The sequence below is a fragment of the Petaurus breviceps genome, unplaced genomic scaffold (genome assembly GCF_028583685.1).
Source record: "Petaurus breviceps papuanus isolate PSGF00001 unplaced genomic scaffold, PetGlider_PUasm1.0 176, whole genome shotgun sequence".
In the NCBI taxonomy this organism is placed as follows: domain Eukaryota; kingdom Metazoa; phylum Chordata; class Mammalia; order Diprotodontia; family Petauridae; genus Petaurus; species Petaurus breviceps.
In genome coordinates, this window is record NW_027185771.1 from 18,016,782 (window position 1) to 18,042,255 (window position 25,474).

At 43.6% G+C, this 25,474-nt stretch overlaps 1 protein-coding gene across 1 annotated transcript; it reads right to left on the reverse strand.

Moving 5' to 3' along the window:
- Window positions 1-5,241: 5,241 nt before the first annotated feature.
- Window positions 5,242-24,014, reverse strand: CA7 (carbonic anhydrase 7). The gene is made up of 7 exons (XM_069085822.1): window positions 23,884-24,014; window positions 19,340-19,537; window positions 12,911-13,029; window positions 11,314-11,409; window positions 9,940-10,002; window positions 9,038-9,193; window positions 5,242-6,178 (listed from the first exon to the last, which is right to left on the reverse strand). The coding sequence occupies exons 1-7, from the start codon at window positions 23,921-23,923 to the stop codon at window positions 6,056-6,058; spliced, it is 795 nt and encodes a 264-aa protein (XP_068941923.1). The 5' UTR covers window positions 23,924-24,014; the 3' UTR covers window positions 5,242-6,055.
- Between the last annotated feature and the right edge of the window lie 1,460 nt (window positions 24,015-25,474).

Here is a 25,474-nt window from a genome sequence, read left to right on the forward strand (position 1 = left end):
TAGACCTCTTCAAAGGGAGTTTTATCAACTTTTTTTCCTCCTAAGAAAAAGTCACATCCTCAAGGATGAATATCAGACACCTTGAAAAGAAAATCATTGGGGTGGCTAGGTGGCGCAGTGAATAGAGCACTGGCCCTGGAGTCAGGAGGACCTGAGTTCAAATCAGGCCTCAGACACTTAACACAAAAACTAGACATGTGACCTTGGGCAAGTCACTTAACCCCAATTGCCCTGCCTTCCCCCTCCAAAAAAAAAAAGAAAAAAAATCATCTGACTATTGTGCACATGCCCCCAAGAAACTCAAAGACAGAAATAAGATCCAATAAATACCAAAACATTCCAAACAGCACTCTCTGTGGTAGCAAAGTGGGTATCCATTGATTTGAGTAACAGTTGAACAAACTGATACATGATTGGCATCCTCTGGCATTTAAAGTTCTTCTTGACTGGCACCCAAACTACCTTTTCTCCCTTATTGTACATTACTTCCCATCGTTCACTCTGTCACATAGACAAACTGGCCTTTTTAGCATCTCTCAAATACAAAATTCAATAATCTCCTGCCTCTATGCCTTTGCATGAGCTGTCCCCCCTGCTTGGAATGCACTCCCTTCTCATTTGTGCCTCAAAGAATTCTTAGTGTCCTAAGACTGTTGAAACACAGCTTTATGCAAGAAGCCTTTCCTGGGTAGGTCCTCCATGGTTTATTCATGGAAAGGCATGAACAAGAAGGCTGGAAGACCCTGATGAGGACATTTGCCTTGCTGATGAGATCATTAAATTCGTGGACTACTTGGGAGGAAGTTCATTTGATTGTTCTCACCCTTCTCCCTGAAGAGGATGGACTGGAAGCTATTTCCAAATCTTTTTTTTTTTTTAAAGCAATTGGGGTTAAGTAACTTGCTCAAGGTTACATGACCAGGTGTTTCTGGGTGGGTGCTAAGTGTCTGAGCCCAGGATTCAATCCCCAGGTCATCCTGACAGTGGGGCCGGTGCTCTTACTTGCTGTGCTACCTGGCCGCCCCACTATTTCCAAATCTTAAACCCCCACAGAATTGGCCCATAGGGCCACCTTTGGTGCATTTGGTCTTAGGCCAACAACTCGAGCTTTTTTGTCTTGATGTTGCTCACCATTCTCACCACTATCCCCACCTTCCAACTACCCCCCAGTGATCCCTATGCCCATTTAAACCTTGCACTTAGGAAAGGAAATAGTGAAGTTGTTTAAACTAAGATTTAAACTGACTTAATGAAATAACTCTTCAAGGTCTTTGTGGTCTAAAGGGAAGCAAAATTATACACCAAAAGAATTAATCGCTAATGGTGAAATTGAAGACCTCAATGATCTGGAGTCGTAATAGCATGGCATATGAGAGCCTGATATCACATTATATAAAGAGCAGCTTACAGTATTCTGCTTTTCCCTACCTGTTCCTAAAGTTGGCTCTAGGAGAAACCAATTAGAATAATTTATGTTTCTCAAACACTTTAAAGTTTACAAAGAGCTTTCCTCATAACAACCTCAAAAGTCTGGCAGTGTCATTCCCCATGTATAAAATGGAAAAGAATGAGACTCAGAAAAGTGAAACAAATTGTATAATTTTCAAGATCAGAATCTTCTGGCTCCGAAAGTAATGCCTTTTCAATTACCTTATGATTCAGTTGTAAGTGCCCTGTCACTATAGGTATTTAAGTGTAGGCAGATTGGTTATTTTATTCAGAATGAGGGAAGAAAGATTCATCTATCAGGGTAGAATTGCCCTGGGGGATCTCTCAGGTCCCTTCTAACTCTAGGATTTCATGAATATATAGTGCTTCAAATTTATTTATTTTTTAAAAATAGATCAGAGTTTATTTATACAGTTTAATATTGCCCCCTTAAAGTAACTATATTGGGAAGTTATGCACTGATTCCCAAAGCCCTGCTACTGCTCAGAAAATGCTTAGAAGTCTTCTTCTGGAATTGCACACAGTACATTCTGTTAGACTGTAAGTTCTCTTGAGGATAGAGGCTGTCCTTTATCCTGTCTTTGAATTCCTAGTGCTATGCAGAGTCTGACACATAGCAACAGTAATAATAGCTCTATAGCCCTTTGAGGGCTACAGTGCCTTATATTCATTATCTCCTTTGATCCTCATAGCCCAGTTGAATGGGTGCTATTAGGTATTACTTTCCCAATTCTATGGTTGAGAAGATAGATTCAGAGAGGTTATAAGTGACTTGCCTAGGGTCTCATGCCTAATAAGGTACAGACACAGGATCCTTCGGGTTTCTGATGACCCTACGTGCAACTTCTTTCCTTTTTACCTCACTGCGTATATTTGTTTTTAATTTTCTTATGAACAAAAGCGTATTTTCTCTCCCTTCTATCTCCTTCTCCATTGACACAAATATACAGTCAAGCACAACAGATTTCCACATTGGCAATGCTTCCCAAAGAGATGTGGGTCTCATTCTGGACCCTGAGTCATCTGAAATGATGGTTGGTTACTGCATTGATCAAGTTCTTAAGGCTTTCCATGTTTGTGTTTACAAGGTTGTTACTGTATACAGTATTTCTCTTGGTTTTGCTCACTTCACTCTGCATCAGTTCATACAAGCCTTCTCAGGTGTCTGTGAAACCATCTCTTTTCTCATTTCTTACTGCAAATTGTATTCCATTAATTCATATAATAAAATGTGTTTAGTCATTCACCAATAGGTTGACACACCCTTAGTTTTCAGGGTTTTGCTATTTCAAAAGGAGCTGCTATGAACTTTTTGTACATATAGGTCTTTTTCCTCTTTTTTTGATAGGTCTAGCAGTGGTATTGTTGAGCCAAAATGCATACTTAGTTGGTGACTGTGTGGGCATATCTCCAAATTGTTTGACCAACTCATAGCTCCACCAAAATTAATCAATGTACCCATTTATCATTTTTCTCACTTGTTAATTTCAGTTATTGAATGGGTGTGCACCTCCTTGTACTTAGAAACAAACCAGATACATCCTTCATTGACCCTAGGGAATTTCATTTGAAGTTAAAATTTTTTTTAAAGCAATTGGGGTTAAGTAACTTGCTCAAGCTTACATAGTCAGTTATTTCTGGGTGTGGTGCTAAGTATCTGAACCCAGATTTGATCCCCAGGTCATCCCAACACTGGAGCCGGTGCTCTTATTTGCTGAGCCACCTGGCCGCCCCTACGCAATTGGGGTTAAGTAACTTGCTCAAGGTTACACGGCCAGGTATTTCTGGGTGGGTGCTAAGTGTCTGAGCCTGGGATTCGATCACCAGGTCATCCTGACACTGGAGCCGGTGTTCTTACTCGCTGTGCTACCTGGCCACCCCTGAAGTTAATTTTTTTACACTATAAAATAATGCAACTAAGTTTCTTTAGTTGTTTGAAGGAATCTTAGAAATCATTAAGTACAATGGTCTTGAATTTGGCTTTACATTTATAGCAACCACTGATTTCTCTAAGACACTGACTTGTCATTTGTCTTAAGGACTTGCAAGTAGACCTTGATCCACATTTTCCAGATGAGGAAACTGAGACTCAAAAAAGAAAACTGACTTTCTTCAAGTCATGCAACAAGTTAATGAGGAAGCTAGGGCTATAACCCAGAGCCAAATGTTTTTATTATGCTATTTATTTTACCACCTAGACTCCAGGAACATTAGACCCTCCTCAGGATAAGCTCACCATTTGAAATCTCATTTCCTTGGAGATTTATTCAACTTCGATTCTCAACTCCTCCACAAGTACTTCCAGTCACCTCCTCCCTGATAGGGGGGTTAGAGAGCAGAGGAATAAACTCCTCCAATCAGCTGCCCTGCTTAGTTTCCCTCCAGGCACATTAGGTGCTTGAGGGTGAAGATGGGAGTTCCTTTCCACTCCCTTTTGGGTCATGCCTTCCCCCATTAGATTGTATACTCCTTGAGGTCAAGGGCTGTCTTCCTATTTGTAACCCTAATGCTTGGAACATTACAGGTGATTAATAAATATTCACTATTGATTGGTTGTTATACTGCCTCCATTTTTACGTCCCTAAACTAGGTTTGAAAACAATTCTCAAATAGTTTCTGACCTGGATCATGGTTTTAGAGTTGGAAGGAACTTTACCAGCAAGACCAACTTCTCCATTTTACAGATGAGGAACTGAAACCAAGAGAGTTTAAGTGATTTGCCCAGGATCATGCAAACAGGCAGTGTCAAAGGTGGGATATGAACCCAGGGCTCCCAGGACTCCAAGGCTAGAACTCTACATATACACGTATAATGACATTAGTCCCTCTCCTTTGAAAGAAAGCAGAATTGGATCCCCAAATTGATCTTTACTACCGATGTGACACTGAGCAAGATGCCTGTCCTCAGTAACATCTTTAAAATGGTGGATAATCAAGAAAGATTGCTATATTCTCTTAAAGATTTGCCTAGAGCAGGTTAAAAAAGAGGATAAATGACTTGTTCCGAATCAGAAAGCCAGTTTGCTTTGGGATTCAAATCCAGATTTTCCTGCCATTTTTGCTTACTTCTTATACAAGACTTAAATCACAGCTTAATTCATGGTTTTATTGATTGCTGAGTTTTAAGAAAGTACAGGAAAAAACGCTACTAGGGCAAATTAAATTTAAAAGTGTGATGTGAATATTTTTTGGCATGGAGAACCAGCAATTAAACATTTATTAGCTCTCTCTCTCTCACACACACACACACACACACACACACACACACACACACACACACACACACACAGAGCTAATAATACATGTATGGACCTCAGATATGTTATGAAGAAAAGCACTTCAAAAACTTGAAATTCACTAGAAATAGTTTAATAAACTTTATATAAACTATAAATGTAGGTTATTATTATTTCGGATGATAAATTCTGGCCAATTTGTTAAACTATCTTCTTCTTCTAGAGTTTATGGTCATGCATCACATGGATTCAGAGTAGAAATCATGCTTAGTACCATAAATTCTTTCCTTTCTCTATAGTTTAAGTGGGAATTAAGTGATAGGGGCAGGCGTGGGGAAGGCATCAAAAAATGAATGATGGGACGAATAAAGTGAACAAATGAACAAAGAGGTGGACAAGGAAATGAATGAATGAATGAATGAATGCCTGAGCAAGTGAATGAATCAATGCATGAGTAAATAAAATAAATTCTCCCCCACTCCCCCACCCTTGTGCCCATCTCTACTGTCAGGGGACAGAATGGACAGACAGATCAACACACAAAAACACAAGAAGAATCACACCAATGTTTTTAATGGTTGGCAGTGAAATGGCAAAAAAAAAATCAAAAAACAAAAAAACAACAAAAAACCAAACCCACAGCCTTCTGCAGGTCCATTTCCAGTGCCTAGTTTCAGTATTCGAGGTAAGTGACACTGGTAAGGGATCTCCCACCTGCTATAATTATTGCTTTTTGTCTCGCCAACAGCTGCCCATGGCCTTGGAGCACAGGGCCTTATCACAGTAGAGGGTTCAAGAAGGGGCCAGAGCTGCTGAAGGAGAAGAGCAAAGGGATTTTTCCCAGGGGAAGGAGTTTACATAGTAGATGGTAGAGAGGGGAATGTATATCCCTAGGAAGAGGCAGGCAGGTCAAACTCCAAGAGGCATTTCTGACTAATATTCATCTCCCTTCTCCATTAACCAGGAATTAGGAAGTCACCCTCTCATACCCCTATTTCTTGCCCCTCCTGGTGGCTCTAGCCCAGATAAGATTTTAAATTTCCTCCAGCCTTGGATTTTTTAAAAGACTGGCCAGTTTCAAAGTCGTCAAAGGATCATGGAATAGCAGAGTGGTGGGGGTAGGAGGTTTCTTAGCATTTAAATCATGTGGTTGCTTTGGTAAGAAAAACTCCCAAAGTAAATTAGAAATGGACTGGAGGGAACTAATAATGCAGCCAAAATGGCCGTTCCCTCTTCTACTCTGCCCCCCAACCTCCAAATGGCTCTGAGAAGTTAGTCCATGACCAAGGGGCTGCACACCTGGTTTGGTCTTAGCTGATATGGAAGCACTTTGGACATCATTGCTGTTACTGTTGACAGTAGGGCCCCCTTCAGGACTGGAAAGAGGCCTGAACTATTCTTCCCTTCAGTGGCTGAGGGGGCCGGAAATTGTTCACCATGCGGACCTTCTCATCATCCTCTGCAGTGAAAAGGAGACTCCGGAATTTTTCCATCTGTGGAAAGGCAAATCAACATCACTGACTTAGGCTTGCAAAGTAGGTGATGAATTCTAGCACTTGTATAAATGTGAAAGATGAGACAGAACTGGGCTTGTGGTCTTCTCTGACCCCTGCATTCTTTTCTGTCATACCCATGCAAAGACAATGATTTTCCCATTTCATATTTACTTCATTGGCCCCCTGGCTCCTTAGTTTTTGAGAGGGAATCCTAGCAAAGTTTGCTTAGCAAAACTTCCATTTTGTTTTCCTTTCTCAACTTCTCCAGGAGGGACATCTGAATTCAAATGTGTCCTCCAGGCTGCTGCCCATCCTCCCACTCCATTTTCTTTCCATATCTACTCAAATTTTTCTAATCCCAAACCACTAAAAAAAACAGTCTTAGCATGTTCCATTCTACTATACAGTTTATAGAGAAAAATAGCAAATGGCACAGAGAAACAACCCCCATACCCACTCCCCACCCCTCCTTCTACTTTTCCCCTCATGATCTTCAATTCCATTTTTTTCCAAATGGTCTGACTCTTGGTTAAATGAAGTGGTTCTCAATGAGTATTTCTCTAACCCCTTAGGAGTTCATGATCTTAGTGTAAGCAGTAAATAATTGCCCAATTATGTTACAAATTTATTTTTCCTCTATGACAACAAGCATATTTTGAGCATTATTATGTTGGTTTCTACAGTTTCGAGACCACAAACTTCTTCGGAACAAACATTATTATTGTAACTATTATGAGAATTTAACAAATAAAATTTTAAAAAACATCCTATGAATAGAATGAGTTGAACCTGGGGGTTCATAACTTTTTTTTTTATTCCTTTTGGAGGGCAATTGGGGTTAAGTAACTTGCCCAAGGTTACACGGCTAGATTTTTTGTGTGGGTGTTAAGTGTCTGAGGCCGGAACTGAACTCGGGGCCTCCTGATTCCGGGGCCAGTGCCTTTACTCACTGCACCACCTAGCTGCCCCCATAACACTTTTTAAAAAAGTTTTCAGAACAAAGAACATTTGGGAACCAGTGGTGCAGCAGAAAGAGCAGTTTTCAGAGGTCTATTTTGGGCAGCTAGGTGGTGCCACAGTACACAGAGTGCTGGGTCTGAAAGTCAGGAAGACTCACATTCTTAAGTTCAAAACTGGCCTCAGAAAATTCCTGGCTGTGTGACCCTGGGCAAATCATGTAATCCTGTTTGCCTCAGTTTCCTCACTTGTAAAAATGAGCTGGAGAAGGAAATGGCAAATCACTCCAGTATCTTTGCCAAGAAAACCCCAAATGGGGTCATGAACAGTTGGACTCAACTGAACAACAACAAATGCTGTGGTCCTGAGTCCATTAGATTATAAACTACTTGAGGTCATTTGCTTCTTTTTGTATCTCTAGTAGTTAGTTAGCACAGTGCCTGATACATAGTAGGTGCTTAATAAACGTTTGTTGATTGACTAATTGAGTCTTAGCCCTTTCTAGTCTTTAGCCTCCCACTGACCAGCTCTGAAACCTCAGCCTTGACCTCTCTGAGCACAGATTTTCTTACAAAAATAGGAACAGGGCAGCTAGGTGGCGCAGTGAGTAAAGCATCGGCCCCAGAGTCAGGAGGACCCAAGTTCAGTTCCGGCCTCAGATACTTAACACCCACACAAAAAAAACTAGCTGGGTAATCTTGGGCAAGTTATTTAACCCCAATTGCCCTCCAAAAGGCAAAAAATAAAAATAAATTAAAAATAGGAATAATATCCCTTCACTTCAATGAACATCTGAGACATGGTGTGAGATATGAGGGATAAAGGACAAAAATTGAACAGTCCTTGTCCTCAAGCTTCTTCTGTTCTACGTGGCTTTCACTATTCACTTAGGCTCCCTCCTAATGAAGTAACAGAGGTCCAATTCTTTGTAGCTTCCAATGCTAAAAAATGGCAGTCTCTATTGTCCACCTAGCTCCACTCTACTACGATCCTATGTGCTACATTCTGATTCACTGACCATCACCTACCCCCTGCTAAACTGTTGGTCTATGACAGTTCAAAACGTGACCCTGATCTGGGTATTTTAAGATGCATTTTAATATGGAGCTCTCTAGCGGAAGCAAAAACCTAAGGCACACACAGATTTTCCTTAGAAGTTTCTTCTTAAAAGACATTGTGACTGTCCAACAGATTTGATTTGCTCAAGGGACTGAGGGTTGACCTGTTAACATGGCTTCCTGGTCATCTGAAGAGAAATAAAGCCCAGGACTGAGGCTGAAAGAAATTAAGTTTCTACTTACAGGACGTCTCTCTTATGTGACCATTTCTCTCCCTTCACTACCATCTTAGTTCAGGCCCTCATCAATAATCTTGTCTTTCTGGCTTTATGGGACATCACTCCCACTCCTGCACTCTGAGATCCGGTCAGACTGGCCTTGCCTCCTCTGTGTCTTTTCTTTGGTCATTTCTCACGCCTAGAATATACCTCATAGAGGCCCTTTCTTTCCTTAAGGTACACCATCATCTTTTCCCTTGAATGCCAGTGCCTTCCCTCTCAAAAGACCTTGTCATAACTACTTTGTGTATGTGTGTGTGTGTGCACATACATACATGCACAATAATTTAATGATCTAATTTCAAGGAGCTTACATTCTAATGGGGGAGACAATAAGTACATATAAAAATATATAGCATAAATGTAAAGTTAACAAATACATACATGTACATACAAACTCTAATAGATGAGACAAACACAAAAATATATAGCATGAATCTAGAAGTAATAAATGCATATGTACATATATATTATCACTAACAAATAATAATGTATATATACATCCCTCTGTCTTCCCACCCACCCCCCTCTCCCCATCCCTTATAGGTTCTGAAATGACTCACCTGTTTCTCTGAAATTGTGATGGGCTCCTTGAGTACTATCCAAGTTACACTCTCACTCAGGGGTGGTGTGGTCAGAGACCCCGGGTAGGTCCAGTAGTGGAGGTTCATGGGTAGGAGGCATTTGGGATTGAAGCTGTTGAACTGGGCTTTGGTTCCCTGGGAAGGGGAGTCAGCAGAGACTCTGGTTTAGGATCCTATAGGAGTAGTTTAGGGCTTGGGGAAGGTGAAAACAAAAATCCCGGCCTAAGGTTAGACCAGATAGATTTATGATTTCCTTGCCCCCTTATATCACACTACAGAGTCTACTTCTGTGGTAGAGTAAAAAGAATATTTGTCTAGGAGTCTAGAGACCCCAAATATAATACCTAATTTAGGTGGTCCAGCAGATTGAGCACAGGAACTGGACACAAAAAGGCCTGAGTTCAAATTCTGCCTCAGGTACTTGCTAATTATGTGACCTGGGGTAAGTTACTTAATTTCTCTAAGTCCCAATAACCGTGAGAGGTAGGTGCTATTATTACCTTCACTTTACAGCTAAAGAAACTGAAGCAGGTAGAGGCTGTGACTTTCCCAAGGTTATATAGCTAGAAGTGTCTGAGACTGGATTTGAACTCAGGTCTTCCAGACTCCAGTTCTGATCTGTCCATTGCACCCCTAGCTTGTGAGGTCAGTCAGAAGCAATCTAATCCATCTTGCCTGAGTCCTTCAAATCCCTTATAGTTGAAAGTAGCTATCTTTCACCCTTCTTGCCCCCCACCCCATCCCCATCCTTTTCTCCTCTAGAAACTACATGCCCAAACACATTCACAATGATAACAAGTGGCACTTTGGTAACCGAAACACAGATTTGGAGAAAGGATAAATAATGTAGAAGAAAGCCCCAAAGTCTATAGAACACTCACTTTGAATCTGACCATGTACAGTGCATCTGTCAGTCTGTTCATGCTGGCATGTTCATCTCCAGTCTGGAAGTTACAATGAATAAAGCAGTATTAAGAATGTCTTCTGGGCATGCTCATTTCTGGCCCAGGACACTCAGCGCCCTGGACACCTCCCATAGCCACAAATAGCTCTTGCCTCTCTTTTCCAAAAAGTTCTTGCCCTTAAGGTGTTGACACAACATGCCCATGTCTTTGTCTGTCCTAACCCCCAAGTGTGTCTGGGGTCTGCTGGTACAAGGACAAGGTTGACTCAACCCAGGTGAGAAGGAAGAGGTGATGTTGGATGGCTTATGGAGGAAAATTAAATCTCCTGCTTTCTCCAGTATGAATCCTAAAATATTAGAATGGGAAGGAAATTTAGAGGCCATCTTTTCTGACCTCTATCCAATAGAGGGATCTCCAATACAGCATCTGGGTAGATGCTCACCCATGGTGTCGTGTACATTCTTATTCTGGAATCGAGAGCTGGGTTCGAATCCTAGCTCTCCTATTTACTTCCTAAGTGACCTAGGGACATCACTTCCTCACTCTGGGACCCAGTTTCCTTATCAATAAAAGGAAGGGTTTGGACTATGGTTCCTCCTACATAGATCAAAGTCCTACAATTCTATTGCCACCTTAGAGATGAGGAAATTGTATCTGAGAGAGGGGCTGTGACTTTCCCATGATCAGACAGTTAATGAAGAACCAGACTAGAACTTGGGTCTCATGACTGCTAGGGCTATTATCCTTCCCACTGTACTACATAAGGATTTTAAGTTCAAAGAAGGTAGCACAGAGGAAAATGCACTGGGTTTAGGATCTGAGGACCTGGGCTTAAATTCTGGTTCTGTCAATTACTCCCTGTATGACCTTGGACAAGTTGCTTCCTCTCTGTGGGACCCAGTTTCCTCATCTGCAAAAATGAAGGTGTTGAACTAATGGCCTTTTAGACCCCTTCCAACTCTAATATCAGTAAACCTGTATTCTATGGACATTGTGCTAAGACCTCTGGGAACTTATAGGAGTGGATCAGGAATACACATAGATCTATCTGGATGATCTGAGCCTGGATTTAGATTTCTGACTTTTCAACCAGTGATCTTTCTTCACTGTGATGTGTGGGCCAGAAGAAAGTTGCAGGTATCAGCTCCCCTCTCCTCTTAACCCATGAAGATGTATAAAGTGCCACGGAATCGATGGACAGTATTATTGTTCTCCTCTGCTCATCCTTGGGATTTTCATTCACTAAGTGCAGGCAGGAAAAAGAAAAGACATTGGAGTGGGGCTGGCGGGGGGGAGTTTCCATAAATCTAGGAATCACTGAAAACCCCTCCCTCTAGCAAATTCACTCACCTCCAGGAAGATGCCGACCACAGCCAGGCCATCTGGAGCTGCAGCTGCTTCTGCGAAGGTTTTGTATTTTTTTCCATTCCAGTGAACCAAATGGAGCTGCAAAAAAGGAATGGCCAAAACAAAGTTAACTCCAGACACCTCCACTGGCTCCTCTGTTCAGGGTCCATCTAACTAGTGGCTTATGGAGGCCTACCTTCTGATCCCATTCTGGCCCCTTCACCAGGAAGTGTTAAGCCAGGCTCTTTGGCTAATATTCTAGTGGTTGGTTGGGGGATGAGGGTTGTCTGGGGCTCTCCTTGAATCCAACCAATTCTATATAATGGAAAGAGGGCCAGACTTGGAAGTCAGGCCTGCATTAGAATCCTGGCTCCAACACTTACTGGTTGTATAACTTCAACAAACATTTCATCTTTCTAGTCTCCATGTCCTCATCTATAAAATGGGAATAATAATCCTTGCACTACCTGTCTCATGGTCCTCCCTTCTCCGGGCTTCCTCCTTCCCCTGGAATATCCCAACTCTGGACCAATCTCTTCTCCTATTTTATCACAACCTGCTCTCAGTTAGAAAAGAATATAATGCTCTAAAAATAATTGCACTTAAGGCAGAGGTGTGCTGGTAAATGTTTAACAATCAGCTCTCAAAAAAATTACACATTATATGCATTTTTAAGCTCAGTTTGTATTTTTTTTTTCAAATTGCTTTCTTAAGTCCAAACAATCAACAATAAATCAAGCCCTGATATGTGACATTTGCTGATTCCTGAGGTATAAATGCACACACTGAAAATTTAACCATGAGCTCTTCCATTTTGACGGAGCCAAAGCACACCCTTGAAGGTGCTGATCTCACAGATGATCAGTAGCCTCTCCCTTGTAGCAAAGAAGGCCTTGTTACTAAAAATAACAAATCCACCTCTGCAGCACTTCTAAGTTACCCAAGCACTGTCCTCACAAAAGTCTTGAGAAGTAGGTTGTTGTTTCAGTCATGTCCAACTCTTCATGATCCCATTTAGGTTTTTCTTGACTAAGTGGTTTGCCATTTCCTTCCCCAGCTCACTTTACAAATAAGGAAGCTGAGGCAAACTAAGTCAAGTGACTTGCCCAGGGTCACGCAGCTAATATCTGAAGCTATAATTGAGCTCAGGTCTTTCTGATTCAAGATCAGGTATTCCCTCCACTGTGCCACATAGCTGCCCCTTGACAGGTAGGTAGTTGAAGAACTATTATACCCATTTTACAAGTGGAGAAACTGAGGCCCAGGGAATAACAATAACAACTCATTTTTCTATAGAACTTTAAGTGTACAAAGCACTTTCTTCACAACATCTCTGTGAGGTAAATAGGGCAGGGATTATTATCCCCATTTCACAAATGAATAAATTAAGTCTCAGGGAAATAAAGTGACTTGTCTCATGTCACATAAGGAGTGATAAGAGTTGGAACCAAAAGATTTACATTAATAATGGTGGAATTTCAAGCAGAGTAGAAGGCAGGGGGTGAAGGGACCTTCTCTGAGTCTCTCAATCCTAGCACATGGTGGGAAATGGGGTGGTTCTTTGTTCCCCCTATAGAGAAGGCAGAACCCTGGGTCTTACCTCACTGGAGAAGGACTTCCCATCCACTGTGTGTTCTGAACCTAAGCTGTGTTTTTTCCCCCAGTGAAAATGGAACTGCTTCAGCCGGTAGGGCCCATCCAGGGGGCCCCCATACACCACTATGGAGAGACACAGAGGGAGATCAAGAACTTTCAGCTCTTCATTTCCCCCAAGGAAATAACAAGATAAACAAGATAACACTTTACAATTCAGAAGGTTCTTTCCTACAGACTATTATCGAGCCCTAAAGATAATATTAGCATTTGTATAGTGCTTGTAAGGTGGCCCGAGGAAAAGGGGAATTAGAGAAGGTGGCCCTGGGATACCTCCCTCCCAAGGGACTAGAGTGAATGTTCAGCTCCCCAGGAGCTGCCCCAGCCTTCCCTCCCCCATCCAAAATAACAGATTAGCCAAGAGGCTGATTAGCCTAAGGGGCTCCTTTCAGTTGCTCCTACAGGCTACAAAGCTCCCAACGCTGAGGAAACTGAGCCTCTGAGGTCAATTGATTTCCACCAGGTAACATATCTAGTTATCGGCCAGCCTTCAGATTCTCAGACAAACCAATTATAGTGGATTTAGCCCTAGAAGGAAACTAGAGGACAATCTAATCTAAAGCCTTTATTTTATAAAAGAGGAAATTGAGGATTGGAGAGGGGAAAAATAAAACTCGGCCAAGTTTACAAGTGGTTCAGAATAGGAAGGACAAATAGTTTCCTTTCCTCTACCACATGCTGTCCCCTCTCAAAAGTCTCCCTGGGAGATGGTACCATGGCCAACAGCAGCCTATGCCAGGCCCAGAGATAAATCACGAGGAAAGGAACAAGGATACATTTTTCATTTGGAAAATACACACTGCCCTAATTCTGGCTGGCTCTGGAGTCAACCAGAGCTGGAAATCCCAGGGTGAAGAAGGGGGTTTCGTCCCCAGTCAGGTTCTCCCTCTCAACCCACTAGGCACATTCCTCTGAATGAGTCAGGCAACTGCAAGGAAGATAATCCTTGCAGGCTCTAGCAAGAGCCAGGATGTGTCCTGCAGGTTCCAGCCAGCTGATTAGCAGAGGGGCTCACTAGTACTTCATTCTGCTACTTTGGGTTCAAAGCTCTCTTCCCCTTTTCCTACACCTGAGGCAACACATCCTCCCTGCCCTCTCTCATAACAAGCTGCCCCACTTTCCAGCTTCTCTTCCTTCCAGCCCTACACAAACCAAGCAGGGAGCTAGAAGAATGGCTGTGCCAATCCTCCTCATGTTGAGGGAGATTCCTTTGGCTTGGAACCCCCACTTTCCTCCTTCACTCATGCTCAAGAGGTTCCAGAGGGAGGACGGTAGGTCTGTAGGCCTTTTGGGTCTTTTATTCTACAGAGGACATAGAACTGTGCGGGAGGATGGCAAGGGCAAGGGGAATTGAGGATAGCAAAGGAAATCCCTGTCTACCAGACAGTGGAGCTTTATTTGGAGCAAGAGTTTTTGGCTCTTCTTACAGACCACTTAAGGTAGAGTAGCATGGCTGTACTGTATTGTTGTTCTGATGCTGCTAGAACAGCTAGCATTCATTCAGCACTTGACATTTATTCTCTCATTTGAGCCTCACAACAATCCTGGGAGACAGGTGATGCTATTATCCCCATTTTACAGATGAGGAAACTGAGGCAGGCAGAGGTCAAGTGATTTGCCCAGGGTCACATAGCTAGTAAATGTCTAAGGCAGGATTTGAATTCAGATCTTTGTGACTCCCGGTCCAGCTCCCTCTACCTAGTATGCCCTGGGGCTACCCACCTATATTGTATTGTGGTATGGTTGTCTGGTCACATCTCTATGTCATTGTACTGTTGTGTTGATGCATTATCGCAACAATAGTGTGTTCTCATTGCTATGCTGTTCCTTGGTTGCATAGTCACACAACAGTCATAATATTGTGTCTACATTGTTGTGTAGCTGTACTGCTGTAATCATGCACTGTGTTGCTCTGTGTGTGTGTGAGCACACAGTTATATCTGGGTGTTGCTATGTCACTACCCATCTCCCAAGGCTATTGTAAATAAATCTTAAGTGCCAGAGGGACATCAACTGTGAGAGTCAGTGTGCTTGGGCTTTTTCGTTTTTTTCACAAAAACATGAGGTGGTTGTGTTGCATTATCTCTTTGCTATATGTTATTGTGCTTCTTTTGAATCTTGACCTCTCAGTACTGGTTTCAGGGGTCACTGTAATTTGGGTTACAATTTTACAATGCTCCTGGGGGTGTAGGTTTTGTGTAGCCTCAAGCGTCCTGAGACTGATATAGTTTCCAGTTCTGGCTTGGATCAGCAGCAGTCAGGGCAACCCCTCCTGCCTCCATTTTTGTCTGCAGGCCCATACCATGGAACCAGTTTCGGGAAGAGCTTGAAAATCTCTTTTTTTTTGGGTGGTCAACATGAAGGTGACTGCTTTTACAAGCAGATTGCAACACAGGGAAACCTGGGCCAGCCCCCAGATGCCAGCCAACAGATGCTTCCAGTCATGGCTGAGACAGATTCAGCAACACAAGCCAGGAAGCTGATTCTGGGCTGATTCAGAGGGACCAGGATTTGAAGGAAGATGAGCATTAGCAGCCAAGTCCCCACTCCATCCCAAGGACAGGCTGAATTTGTTGCTGGTCCCTTTTCCTCACTAGGGAACAAATGAGGACAAGAGTGGTTCCTCTGATACCCTTCCCTTACAATGTTCTGAACCTGGGGAGGGCATCCATTGCCCACCTTGGTCTCCTTCCAAGGAAGTCATAAAACCATAGAATTTAGAACTAGGAAAAACAAAAATTTTAAAGCAGGAGTTCTTAACTTAGGGTCCTCGGACCCCCAAAGAAGGTCCATGGGCAAATTTTACAGGGTCACTGAACTAGGATGAAAAAAAAAATTACATCTTTATTTTCTCTAACCCTTAAGTCAAATTTAGTCTTTTCTTCAATTATGTATGTAGGCAATAAATATTATTCTGAAACAGGATTCATAGGCCTCACTAGACTGCCAAAGGAGTCCATGACACAAATGAGGTTAAGAACCTACTTTAAGGACAACCAAGGACTACCCCTTCTTTTCAGTTTTGTTTTTTTCTTTTTGGAGGGCAATTGGGGTTAAGTGACTTGCCCAAGGTCACACAGCTAGTAAAGTAAGTGTCAGAGACTGGATTTGAATTCAGGTCCTCCTGACTTCAGGGCTGGTGCTCTATTCACTGCGCCACCAAGCCACCCCATACCCCTTCTTTTTAGTTGAGAAAATTAAGGTCCAGAGAGAAATGACTGGCCCTCAGCCACATGAATAACAAAGAAGGGATGGGAACACCAAGGCTAGATCCACAATGAAGTCTATTCTGTGGCACCCCAATCTTCTCTTTCTTCAACCCCTTTTAATTTTATGCCGATATTCACTTTAAATGGGTTTGACTGACTGATTGATCCTCCAAGCCTGGCTGAGAGAACCCTGGGAAGAGCCAGCTCCTGAAGGTGCCTATTTTTTCTAGTTTTTTCACTTTTTAATAACAAATTAGTGCTCAGGTTTGGCCCTGGGCACTAGGCCCTTTCAAGGTGAGCTGCAGTAACAAGCTCCTATTTCTCCCTGAAAGGGATAGGGAGCTTCAGGCCATTAGTTGAGGTGACTCTTATACTACCTGAAAGTTACTGGAACCTGTTAGAATTTTAATTACTGGATTGAGTATCAAGTTGGCCCCAGGTCAGGATACTGATCTGGTGGCCCATATTGGAAAGACTGCTTAGAAGATCAGGAAAGGAGAAGGGCATGAAATGTATATGCAGCTAAGGAGTTCTCACTGCCAAGCTCCCCTTCCCTTTATCGATTCCCTTATCTTTGTTAAACACAGCCCAGCAGTACCAGGTTTAAACTTCTGCTTCTGCTACCTTGGTAGGAAGCCAGGATGGTAGGGGAGAAAGCGCACTACATTTGGGGCCAGGAAATCTCATTTTGAATCCTGACAGCTCACTTATTAGTGACCACTAGGAAGCCATTTGCCCCATCTCAGTCTCTGATCTGGAAAATGAGGGGGTTGGACAAGATCAGGTCTTCTTAACTTATTCAGCATCATGAACTTATTCAGCATCAGCATCTGCAGTCTAAGCAAGCCTACTGACCCCTTTTTAAAGGCATAAAATACATGGGGTTACAAAGGAAATAAATTATATTGATCCAGAGAGTGTTTGCAGAAACAGCAGGAGAAATGGGAACAGACACCTTGGTCAGAAGCTAAAGGTAGCTCTCTAAGATTAGAAAGATCAGAGCTGGGGTGGCTAGGAGACACAGTGAATAGAGCACCAGCCCTGGAGTCAGGAGGACCTGAGTTCAAATCTGGCCTCAGACACTTAACACATACACACAAAAACTTGGGCAAGTCACTTAACCCCAATTGCCCTACCCTCCTCCCTCCAAAAAGCAAGATCAGAGCTGGGACTGATCTGCATAGGTAAAGGGAGTTTCCCCATGAGGATAAAATCTGAAGGTCCAACTTAAAGAAGTTGAGGGAGTCAGCCTTCTAGACTATTCTGGGGTGTTAGTCAGTCTTTTTAACTTTTCTAGCTCTTCTTCCTTCTCCTAATAAACCTCTCATCTAAGTTAAGAATCCAAGGCTCCATTCACCCAACTTGAGATCTGAATGGAGATTCATTTAAACTCCCCGATCTTACAAAATCAGGTTCCTGATTCCCTGATGTGTTGTATAACTGGAAAAAAAAAAGGATTTATAGTTATTTGTTGAATATTCACAAAGGTGTGTTGGAGCCAATTCAAACCAGCTCATGAGAGCTGATTGTTAAATTTTCAATGTAAGTACCTTGGAAATCAGCAGATCTTACAAATGAGGGTTTGATATGGGTTTGTTGATTGTTTAGACTTAAGCACCTGATGGAGAGAATGTTAATAATCCATACTAAACCTGAAATTGTGTCCTGTTTTCTAAGAGATCTGGTTGTTAAACATTTACAAGCACAGTTGTGGGCATTGGTCCATTTCTAAAGTGTCCAAACACTGAACAGGGTATGTGAGAGTGGAAAACTACTAATATAACCCTACAGGCCCAATGGGGATGCTTAACACCAAGGGTCATGATTCCATTGTAGGCTCCTCCTGCAACTTTTCCTAGACAATCACCACTGTCATAGGTGAGGGTAGAGATCAAAGATGGCTAGAGCTTCAAGGACAGTATAAGGAAGACTGGATGTAAAGAAGCCATCCCTGAGAGTCTGGGTGATTGAAGCCAGGAAACTGAGGATATTTGGCAGTGGCACAGTGGAGATAGCACTGGGCCTGGAGGCAGGAAGACTGGAGCCTCAAGACACTAGCTGTGTGACCCTGGGCAAGTCACCTAACCCACATTGCCTCAGTTTCTCCAATTGTAAAATGTGGCTAATAATGGCCTCTATCTCCTAGGGTTGTTGTGAAGGTCCAACGTGATAATAATTGCTTAGCACTTAATACAGTGCCTTAATACGTGGTGTTGTTTATTGTTGCTATATTCCCCACCCTTTTTACCTTTCAAATTTCTGAAAACTTCCCTTAATATGTTTTCTTCCAAAGACCAAAATCCTTTCTGGGTGAAGGGTAGAACAGTAGAAGAAACACTGGACTTTTCTTGGATTCAGATGACTTATCTCTGATATTCAGTGAATGAATGACTGAGCAATTCATCTCTGCTCTCGGGACTCTCAGTTTCCTCATCTCTAAAATGGGTGGAACTCTTCCAGTTCAAACATTCCACCCGTCAAAAGTTTCTTCAGTCAACACACCCCAAGTCAGTTAATTGTTTATCTTTATCATTGCCCAATCTTGACTCTAATCCCAGCTCAAAGATACTGATGGGGCTAGAGGGACCTCAGAGAAAGGACAGAGTTTACATTCAGATCTATTCGAATCTGAGACTACCAGGTTTCAGCCTTGCCTGGAATAAATAGCTGAGGGCCTTGTTGGTGTTCACACAGCCAAGGCCAGGGGCCAAAGCCCAGGTCATCTGCTCCTAGGACCCAGTGGGTTTTTCCATGACACATGATGGCCAACTTGACCTACAGGACAGGTTCTGACCTGTCCCTCTCCAAGACAGTGGGGACAGGGGAAGAGAATAAGTATTTATGTAGCATCTATTATGTGCCAGACATTGTGCTAAGCACTTTACAATTATTATCTCATTTGATCTGCACAACAACCTTAGGAGGTAGGTGCTGTTATTGCCCACATTTTACAGATGAGGAAACTGAGGCAGGTTAGGTGACTTACCTAAGGTCACACAGCTAGTAAATGTCTGGGACTGGATTTGAATATGAGTCTTCCTGACTCTATTCACTGAGCCACCTAGCTGCCTAAGTGAAAAAAGAAAGGGGTGGGGAAGGACTTCCAAATCCTCCACTACAGTCTCATGTTCATTGAGAGACCCAACTGTGCCAGCCTACTCACTCACCTGTCCTGTCATCCACATCATCAAATTCCACCATGACGGAATGTCCGTTATTGGAGATGCTTAGCGACATGCAGGACTCATAGGCCAGGACCAGGGGCTTCAAAGTAGGGTCATAGACAGCCCGACTGGAGACTATGTCGATGGGAGACTGGCGGTCCCCTTGGGCAATGGGGTATAACTTGTGCCATTCAGAGGGACCTGTGCAATCAGGACACCAGAAAGGAAGAGCATCAGCCCTCCACACCTTTTCTCTCTGTCCCTTGTGAGCTCTCCTACCATACCCACCTGCTGGGATCCTGCTTCTCCTTCAAGGGCCCTCTCAATTCCTCCAGGAAGTTTGCCAAAATCCTCCCCAAGGGAAGCAACCTCTCCTTGCTCTAACTTCAGAATAATTCTGGACTCCTATTTCAATGTATATTATATATGTCCATGTGCCAAGCTGAGGATTTCTACCAGACTGGAATTTCCTTAAAGACTAGGATAAATTCTTATTTATCTTTCTCTTTCACCCAGCACCCAGTACCCAGCACAATGCATTGTTTTTGTTAGTTATTTACTAAAGTTTTGTTGAATGACTGAGAGGGACGTTGTGGAACAATCTGGGTAGGACCAGGGTTGTTCTCCCTGCAGTCACCTCCCCCATTCATGCCAGCTCAAAATATCCATTCTGTCCTTTAATAACCCATGATAGTGGGGAGCACTGTCAGACTAGGAGTCAGGAGGCCTGTGTTCTAGGTTTTGGGTTCTAGCCTGACTCTACCATTAACACACTAGGACCTTGAGCTTCCCTGACTGTGGCAGTTAGGGGTCATAGCAAATAGAGCACTGGTTCTAGAGTCAAGAAGACCTTCGGTCAAATCCCACCTCAGATACTTACCAGCTGTGTGACCTTGGGCAAGTCATTTGACATGTTTGCCTCAGTTTCCTCAACTATAAACTGGGGACAATAACAGCTGAGAGAGACATAGTAACTTGCCTAAATTAATAAAAAAATATTTGAACTCATTTCCTCTGATCCAACTCCAATATTCTTTTCCACCTCATTACGCTGCCCCCAATTCTTAAATGAGTGGATACTTTTCAAATATCTGACCCTCCTAAATTTTGTATATGTATGTATGTACATATGTGTGTACACATACACCCATACATATATACATACACATGTATATGTTTTGGTAAAGGAAAAAGTTAAAGGTAAAACTCAAGAATTTACAGTTAAATTTCAGCTATTTGGGAACTAAAGGAAGACACACAAGGAAGAATTTCTTGAGTAGCCAAACTACTAGAATAAATGTTAGAGGGAAACTAGAGTCATTTTCCCTAAAAATCTTCAGAAGAAGAAAGGATTCTCCATCCCAAATGGCTTAGCAGTCACATGCCTGAAATTAGGAGGCTGGATTAGCTATCTCCCCAGGTAATCCAATTTAGTAGTCTACATTTTCCCATTCAAGACATCTGATTCTACTTCTCTACCCTGCCCTAGTCTTTAGGTTTATCCCACACCTATCAAGGAAGAATGAAGTCCCAAGATGTGACCACTTGGGCATTTATTAGAATCATAGGATTCTAGATGGAGGAACAGTGGGTGTCCATTTATAGAGGAAGAAACTGGCTCCTCACAGTGAAGTGACTTTACCCACAATCATACAGGCAGAATCCTAACAGAGTCAGGATTCAAATCTGGGTCTTTGGACTCCAGTTCCATTGCTCTTTCTATCAACTCTGATAACAGGCTTAGGGGAATGAAAGCTTTGATTACAATGAAGTTTTGGTTAAGCTGTGGATTTGATCTCTCTAAAATACCTTACACACAGTAGACATTTAATAAATGTCCATAAGAGTGGACTTGACATAGGAAACCTGGTGCTCATGAGGGATTCCTTCAGTAAGGTAAAAGTCTAGTCCAGGATGATCTCCTCATGGGTATGATAGGTCTGGTATCATCTGAGCAGTGTTAGGGATCCACCATCTAGGATAAGGAAAGACATGTTGCTTGTCTCCCACCATTAAATCTTCATCTACTTTTAGGCTGGTTTTCACTCTTGGAAAAACCATTGCATATGGCTTGGTCTTCAGTATAAGTGAATGCATATCCACACCTGGGCATACATATATGTACACTCAGGATGGCATATTCAGCTTTGAAAAACACCAAAGAACACAATTACTCAGCAAGTATGTATCAACATTCACATGCTCATATGTATATATACACAAATAACTCACATTTATGGAAGGCTTATTGGCAACAAGGGGAACCTTGCCTCATCTGCTCTGCATGACACCCCTCCCCCTTTTACAAAGGCAGGAGCTAAGTTTCAAACCAGGATCTACACAGTCCAGAGCTCTCTAACCTACCAAGTACCTCCTACAATGTCCTTATGTTCAGGCATATAACCAAGCATTCTAATACCTTGCCAACATGCACACACACATACACACACACACAAACCTACCAAACATATGTTAACACAAATGCAAACCTTGCACACAATGGATCATACAGGTAGGTGGATACTCACACAAATCCATACCTCCTGCTTCCTACCCAAATCTAGGCATTTGTACCCAGCCACACATGTATAATTCACACAGAAAGCCCCCAAACTATGCCCCTCCAGCATCCCCCACACAAACCCACCTGTATAGGAAAGCTCATAATACCTGTCTCCCTACTGGCTCCCTGACTCTGAGGGTCTGCCCTTGGGATGTTTCTATACTCCATGGGGAGAACATGCTTCTATGATTATTTTTACCAGAGGCTGGTGGGATTTCCACCCCCCTCCCCCTTTTAGCTTCCTAAGTTTTCCCTGGGAAGCTGTGGCAAGTGCTAGGATTCAGATCAGATGCGTATGACTCAGATTCTCACAGCTCCTGCCTCTCTGTTTATTTTTAAATCCCCCTTTTTTTTTGGTCTGCTGTAAATCCTCTCCCAGGAAAGCAGCTCCTCTGATGAGGCTCCCCACCCTGAAGGGGTAGAGCTGACTAGGGCTACCACCCTGCCCCACGATGGGGGCTGGCCACTCTGCTGAAAGGTACCTGTTGTGCTGCTCTGACAGAATGGGCAGAGAAACGATGTCAACCCAGACTCCCCCTCCATGAGTGCAAGGGAAGGCTCAGAGTGGAAATATACCCAGCTGGGCCTAGATCAGGTGAAATCAACATGCTCATAGGTATGAACTCTCTGTACCCATCCCCTTCTGATATTCTTATTGATGGGCTCCATCTCATTGCATCTGTCGTTATTTCTGTCCTTGTTTGCTTTGGTCATTCTCTGTCTCTGCTCTCATCCTTTTCCCTATCTTTCTTTTTTGTCTCTCATTGTGTATGTCTTTCTAACCCTCTCCATGTACCTCTATCTCTTTCCCTACCAGTCTTTCTATCTCTTTCTCTTTGCAGACACAAGTGGACTTAGGGCCAGTGCCACATCTCCATCCCACCCCCCAAAAAGTCCAGAGTTAAAGTGGAAGCCTTGACATACTTTCCACTGATGATCTCAAGGTACCACTTGTTCCTTCCTAGTTAAAAATGACCCATTCCTACTCGCTGGCTCACATTCTCCATCTTCCTCTTTTCTCCCACAATCCCTGACTGAACCCCTAAATGTCTTTTCCCTTCCCAGAAAAGGACCCAGTTTGATGCACACCCTCTCACACACTGGGGGCCTGCCTTCCAGGATGGGCATGATCCCCCTTTCCCACTCCCATGACCCCTCCTCTCCAGAGGGCTGCCAGGTCAACATGTGTTTCTCTCAATGAGTTCTCACTCCCAGATAGCCAGGGGCCAACTCAGGTTAGGGCTTCTGCAGGCTGGAGTTCCACCTCCCCCTCCCATTCTGCCCTGGTAGTCATGGGAGGTTTGGGAAGATGTTCTCTGTAGGACTGAGGCTGGGTGAAGAAAGAGGAGGAAAGTGTAGCTCAGACTTTGCACCCACTTAGCTGTGTCTGGGTCATCTTGGAAAATGGGTTTGGGGTCATAGGCGCATAAAATGTGATTTAGAGCTTTGAGATATCTAGCCCAACCTCCTCACTTTAAAAACAGGGAAACTGAGACCACGGAAGAAACATGATTTGCCCAAGGTCATACTGAGGGATAAAGGGGAATTTTGGGTACGGGCCAAAGGACAGGTCTGAGGATCTGTATTGGGGCGGGAGGAAGAAGAGGGTGAGGGAACTAGTTCCCATCTGAGAGTAGGATGTTGATTGGATATGGAAGGTATCGGGGGTCCAGGACGGGAGGGAGGGCACAGGGCTCCAAACCAGGGTAGGAAGGAGTTGGTCTGGAGTCCCGTCTGGGGGAGGGAGTCGGAAGATGTCTAGGAGGTGAAAGAGCCTCAGGGGCATGAGCTTGGGAAGCGGGGGCGGAGATTCCTGGGTCTCCGTTAGGCATAGAAGCAAGGGATCCAATCCCAGCTGAAGGTGGGAGGTCCCGGGTCCTGCCTGGAAGCAGGAGCCCTGGGTTCACGCTGGATTTAGGAGGGGAAGATCCAAGGGTCCAGGGGCCTACGTTTCGGGGCAGGGGTACCATGTCTGTCTTCCTACCGTCCTCCTGGCCGTAGCCCCAGCCGTGGTGGCCGGTCATACCGCTGCCGCCGCCGCCGCCGCCGCTGCGCACCTGTCTTGAGGCTATAGCTCTGGCTGCCGAGACTCGCTCTGCGCTGACTCGCCGCGGAGACCCAGCTTAAAGCCTCCGGCGGTTTGGCTGCGGGTGGAGATCCTCGGGGACCCGCCTCCCGCACGCATCCTGCCCCACCTCCTCACTCCTCCCACCCTACGGGGCCAAGGGCTGTGGAGTTGGGGATATTATGGGACCGGGACTGGAGAATGGGAGGAGGGCTTTCAGCTGCATCTGAGAGAGGCTGGCTGGGCATGACTTTCCTTAGATCGGGGGAGCCAGGAGGAGTGGGCAAATTGACAGGTAGAGGGAAAGAGGTGGTGGTAAACAGCTGCCGATGTGGTATGACTTGAGTAACTCCAGGCAGGTTTTCTCCTCCATCAAAAAACAACCTCCCTCCCCCCAATATCCCAGGAACCTCTCTGATATCTAAAATTTTACCATTAGAGATTCATTTGTTGGGTTGGATCCTAAGGCTTTTTGGATCCCATAGTTCTATTGCAAATAAATGAATTAATGAATGAAGAAAGCATGCCTAGGAATGATGACACTTTAAACCTGTCTCTTTGAATGACAACTGATTGAGAGCAAGTTTCCCTCTATGGCGGATGGGTCACAGGACAGATGCCAGAAAAGGAGAACCTTATTAAATATATGGGAGGGCCCTGGAAACAAATTTCAAAGGCCTTTCATTTGGAGGAAGTTGGAAAATTTTGAGAAAAGGCAGATCCAGATTCCAATCCCTTCAGTGTTGGAGGGAAGGACAAAGTCCATTCCCAACTAAAGAGGGGAGGTCAAAGCCCTCTGGGGGCCAGGGGACCTTCATTTTTGTGGCTGGGAGGGGTTCGGAACCAAAAGAAATAGTTGATGTATCTGGGCCGCTTGGAGCCAGAACTGTAAAGTTGGAAAAACACAAGGGTCTCATAAGGATTGTTAGAGACGGAGAGGACCTTAAGAATTTAGAATGTTAGATACAGAAGTGATCTTAGGTATAATTTCATTTGAAAAAATTTTAATTGTTAATATAATGACAGAAACTGTTAATGCCAAATGTACTACGGTCTGCCACTCCCTTAAATGCTCAGAGTAATGTCAAAATTTCAATAATGTCCTTGCATTCCTACTCTTAAGATATTTACTCTTGATTGGGTGGAGCTGAACCACACCCTTGGTCTCCCCATTCAGACATCTTGCTTTGTGGGAAACCTGGCTCAAGCTGGTTCTAAGTCTTCCATGCCCTTTCCCCTTTCCCCTTTCCATTACAATTCATGGAATGAAGGGCAAAACAACCAGAATGAAGTGGTTTTCCTTGCCTGGATTGTCTAGGGCCACTGGAGTCTCAAGACCAGGCCTTGTTTCTTTACCTATTCCCTCCCCATCTCCTCCTAAAACTGTAAAAACTTTTCTTGGGTCTCTTTGGTTGGGAAATCCACTGAACATCCCCCAGGGTAGCAGGTCTTCTACCCTGTTACCTCAATTAAAGACGCTTTATTCTTCAACTCGTGGCTTTGACTTATT

Excerpts from the sequence above, each read along its gene's own strand:
- CA7 (XM_069085822.1), bottom strand. The coding sequence starts at position 23,923 with ATGACCGGCCACCACGGCTGGGGCTACGGCCAGGAGGACG. Across the intron at positions 9,194-9,939 it reads TGTACATGGTCAGATTCAAA|GGAACCAAAGCCCAGTTCAA; the intron begins GTGAGTGTTCTA and ends TCCCCTTCCCAG. Across the intron at positions 6,179-9,037 it reads TCACAATTTCAGAGAAACAG|ATGGAAAAATTCCGGAGTCT; the intron begins GTGAGTCATTTC and ends GCCTTTCCACAG.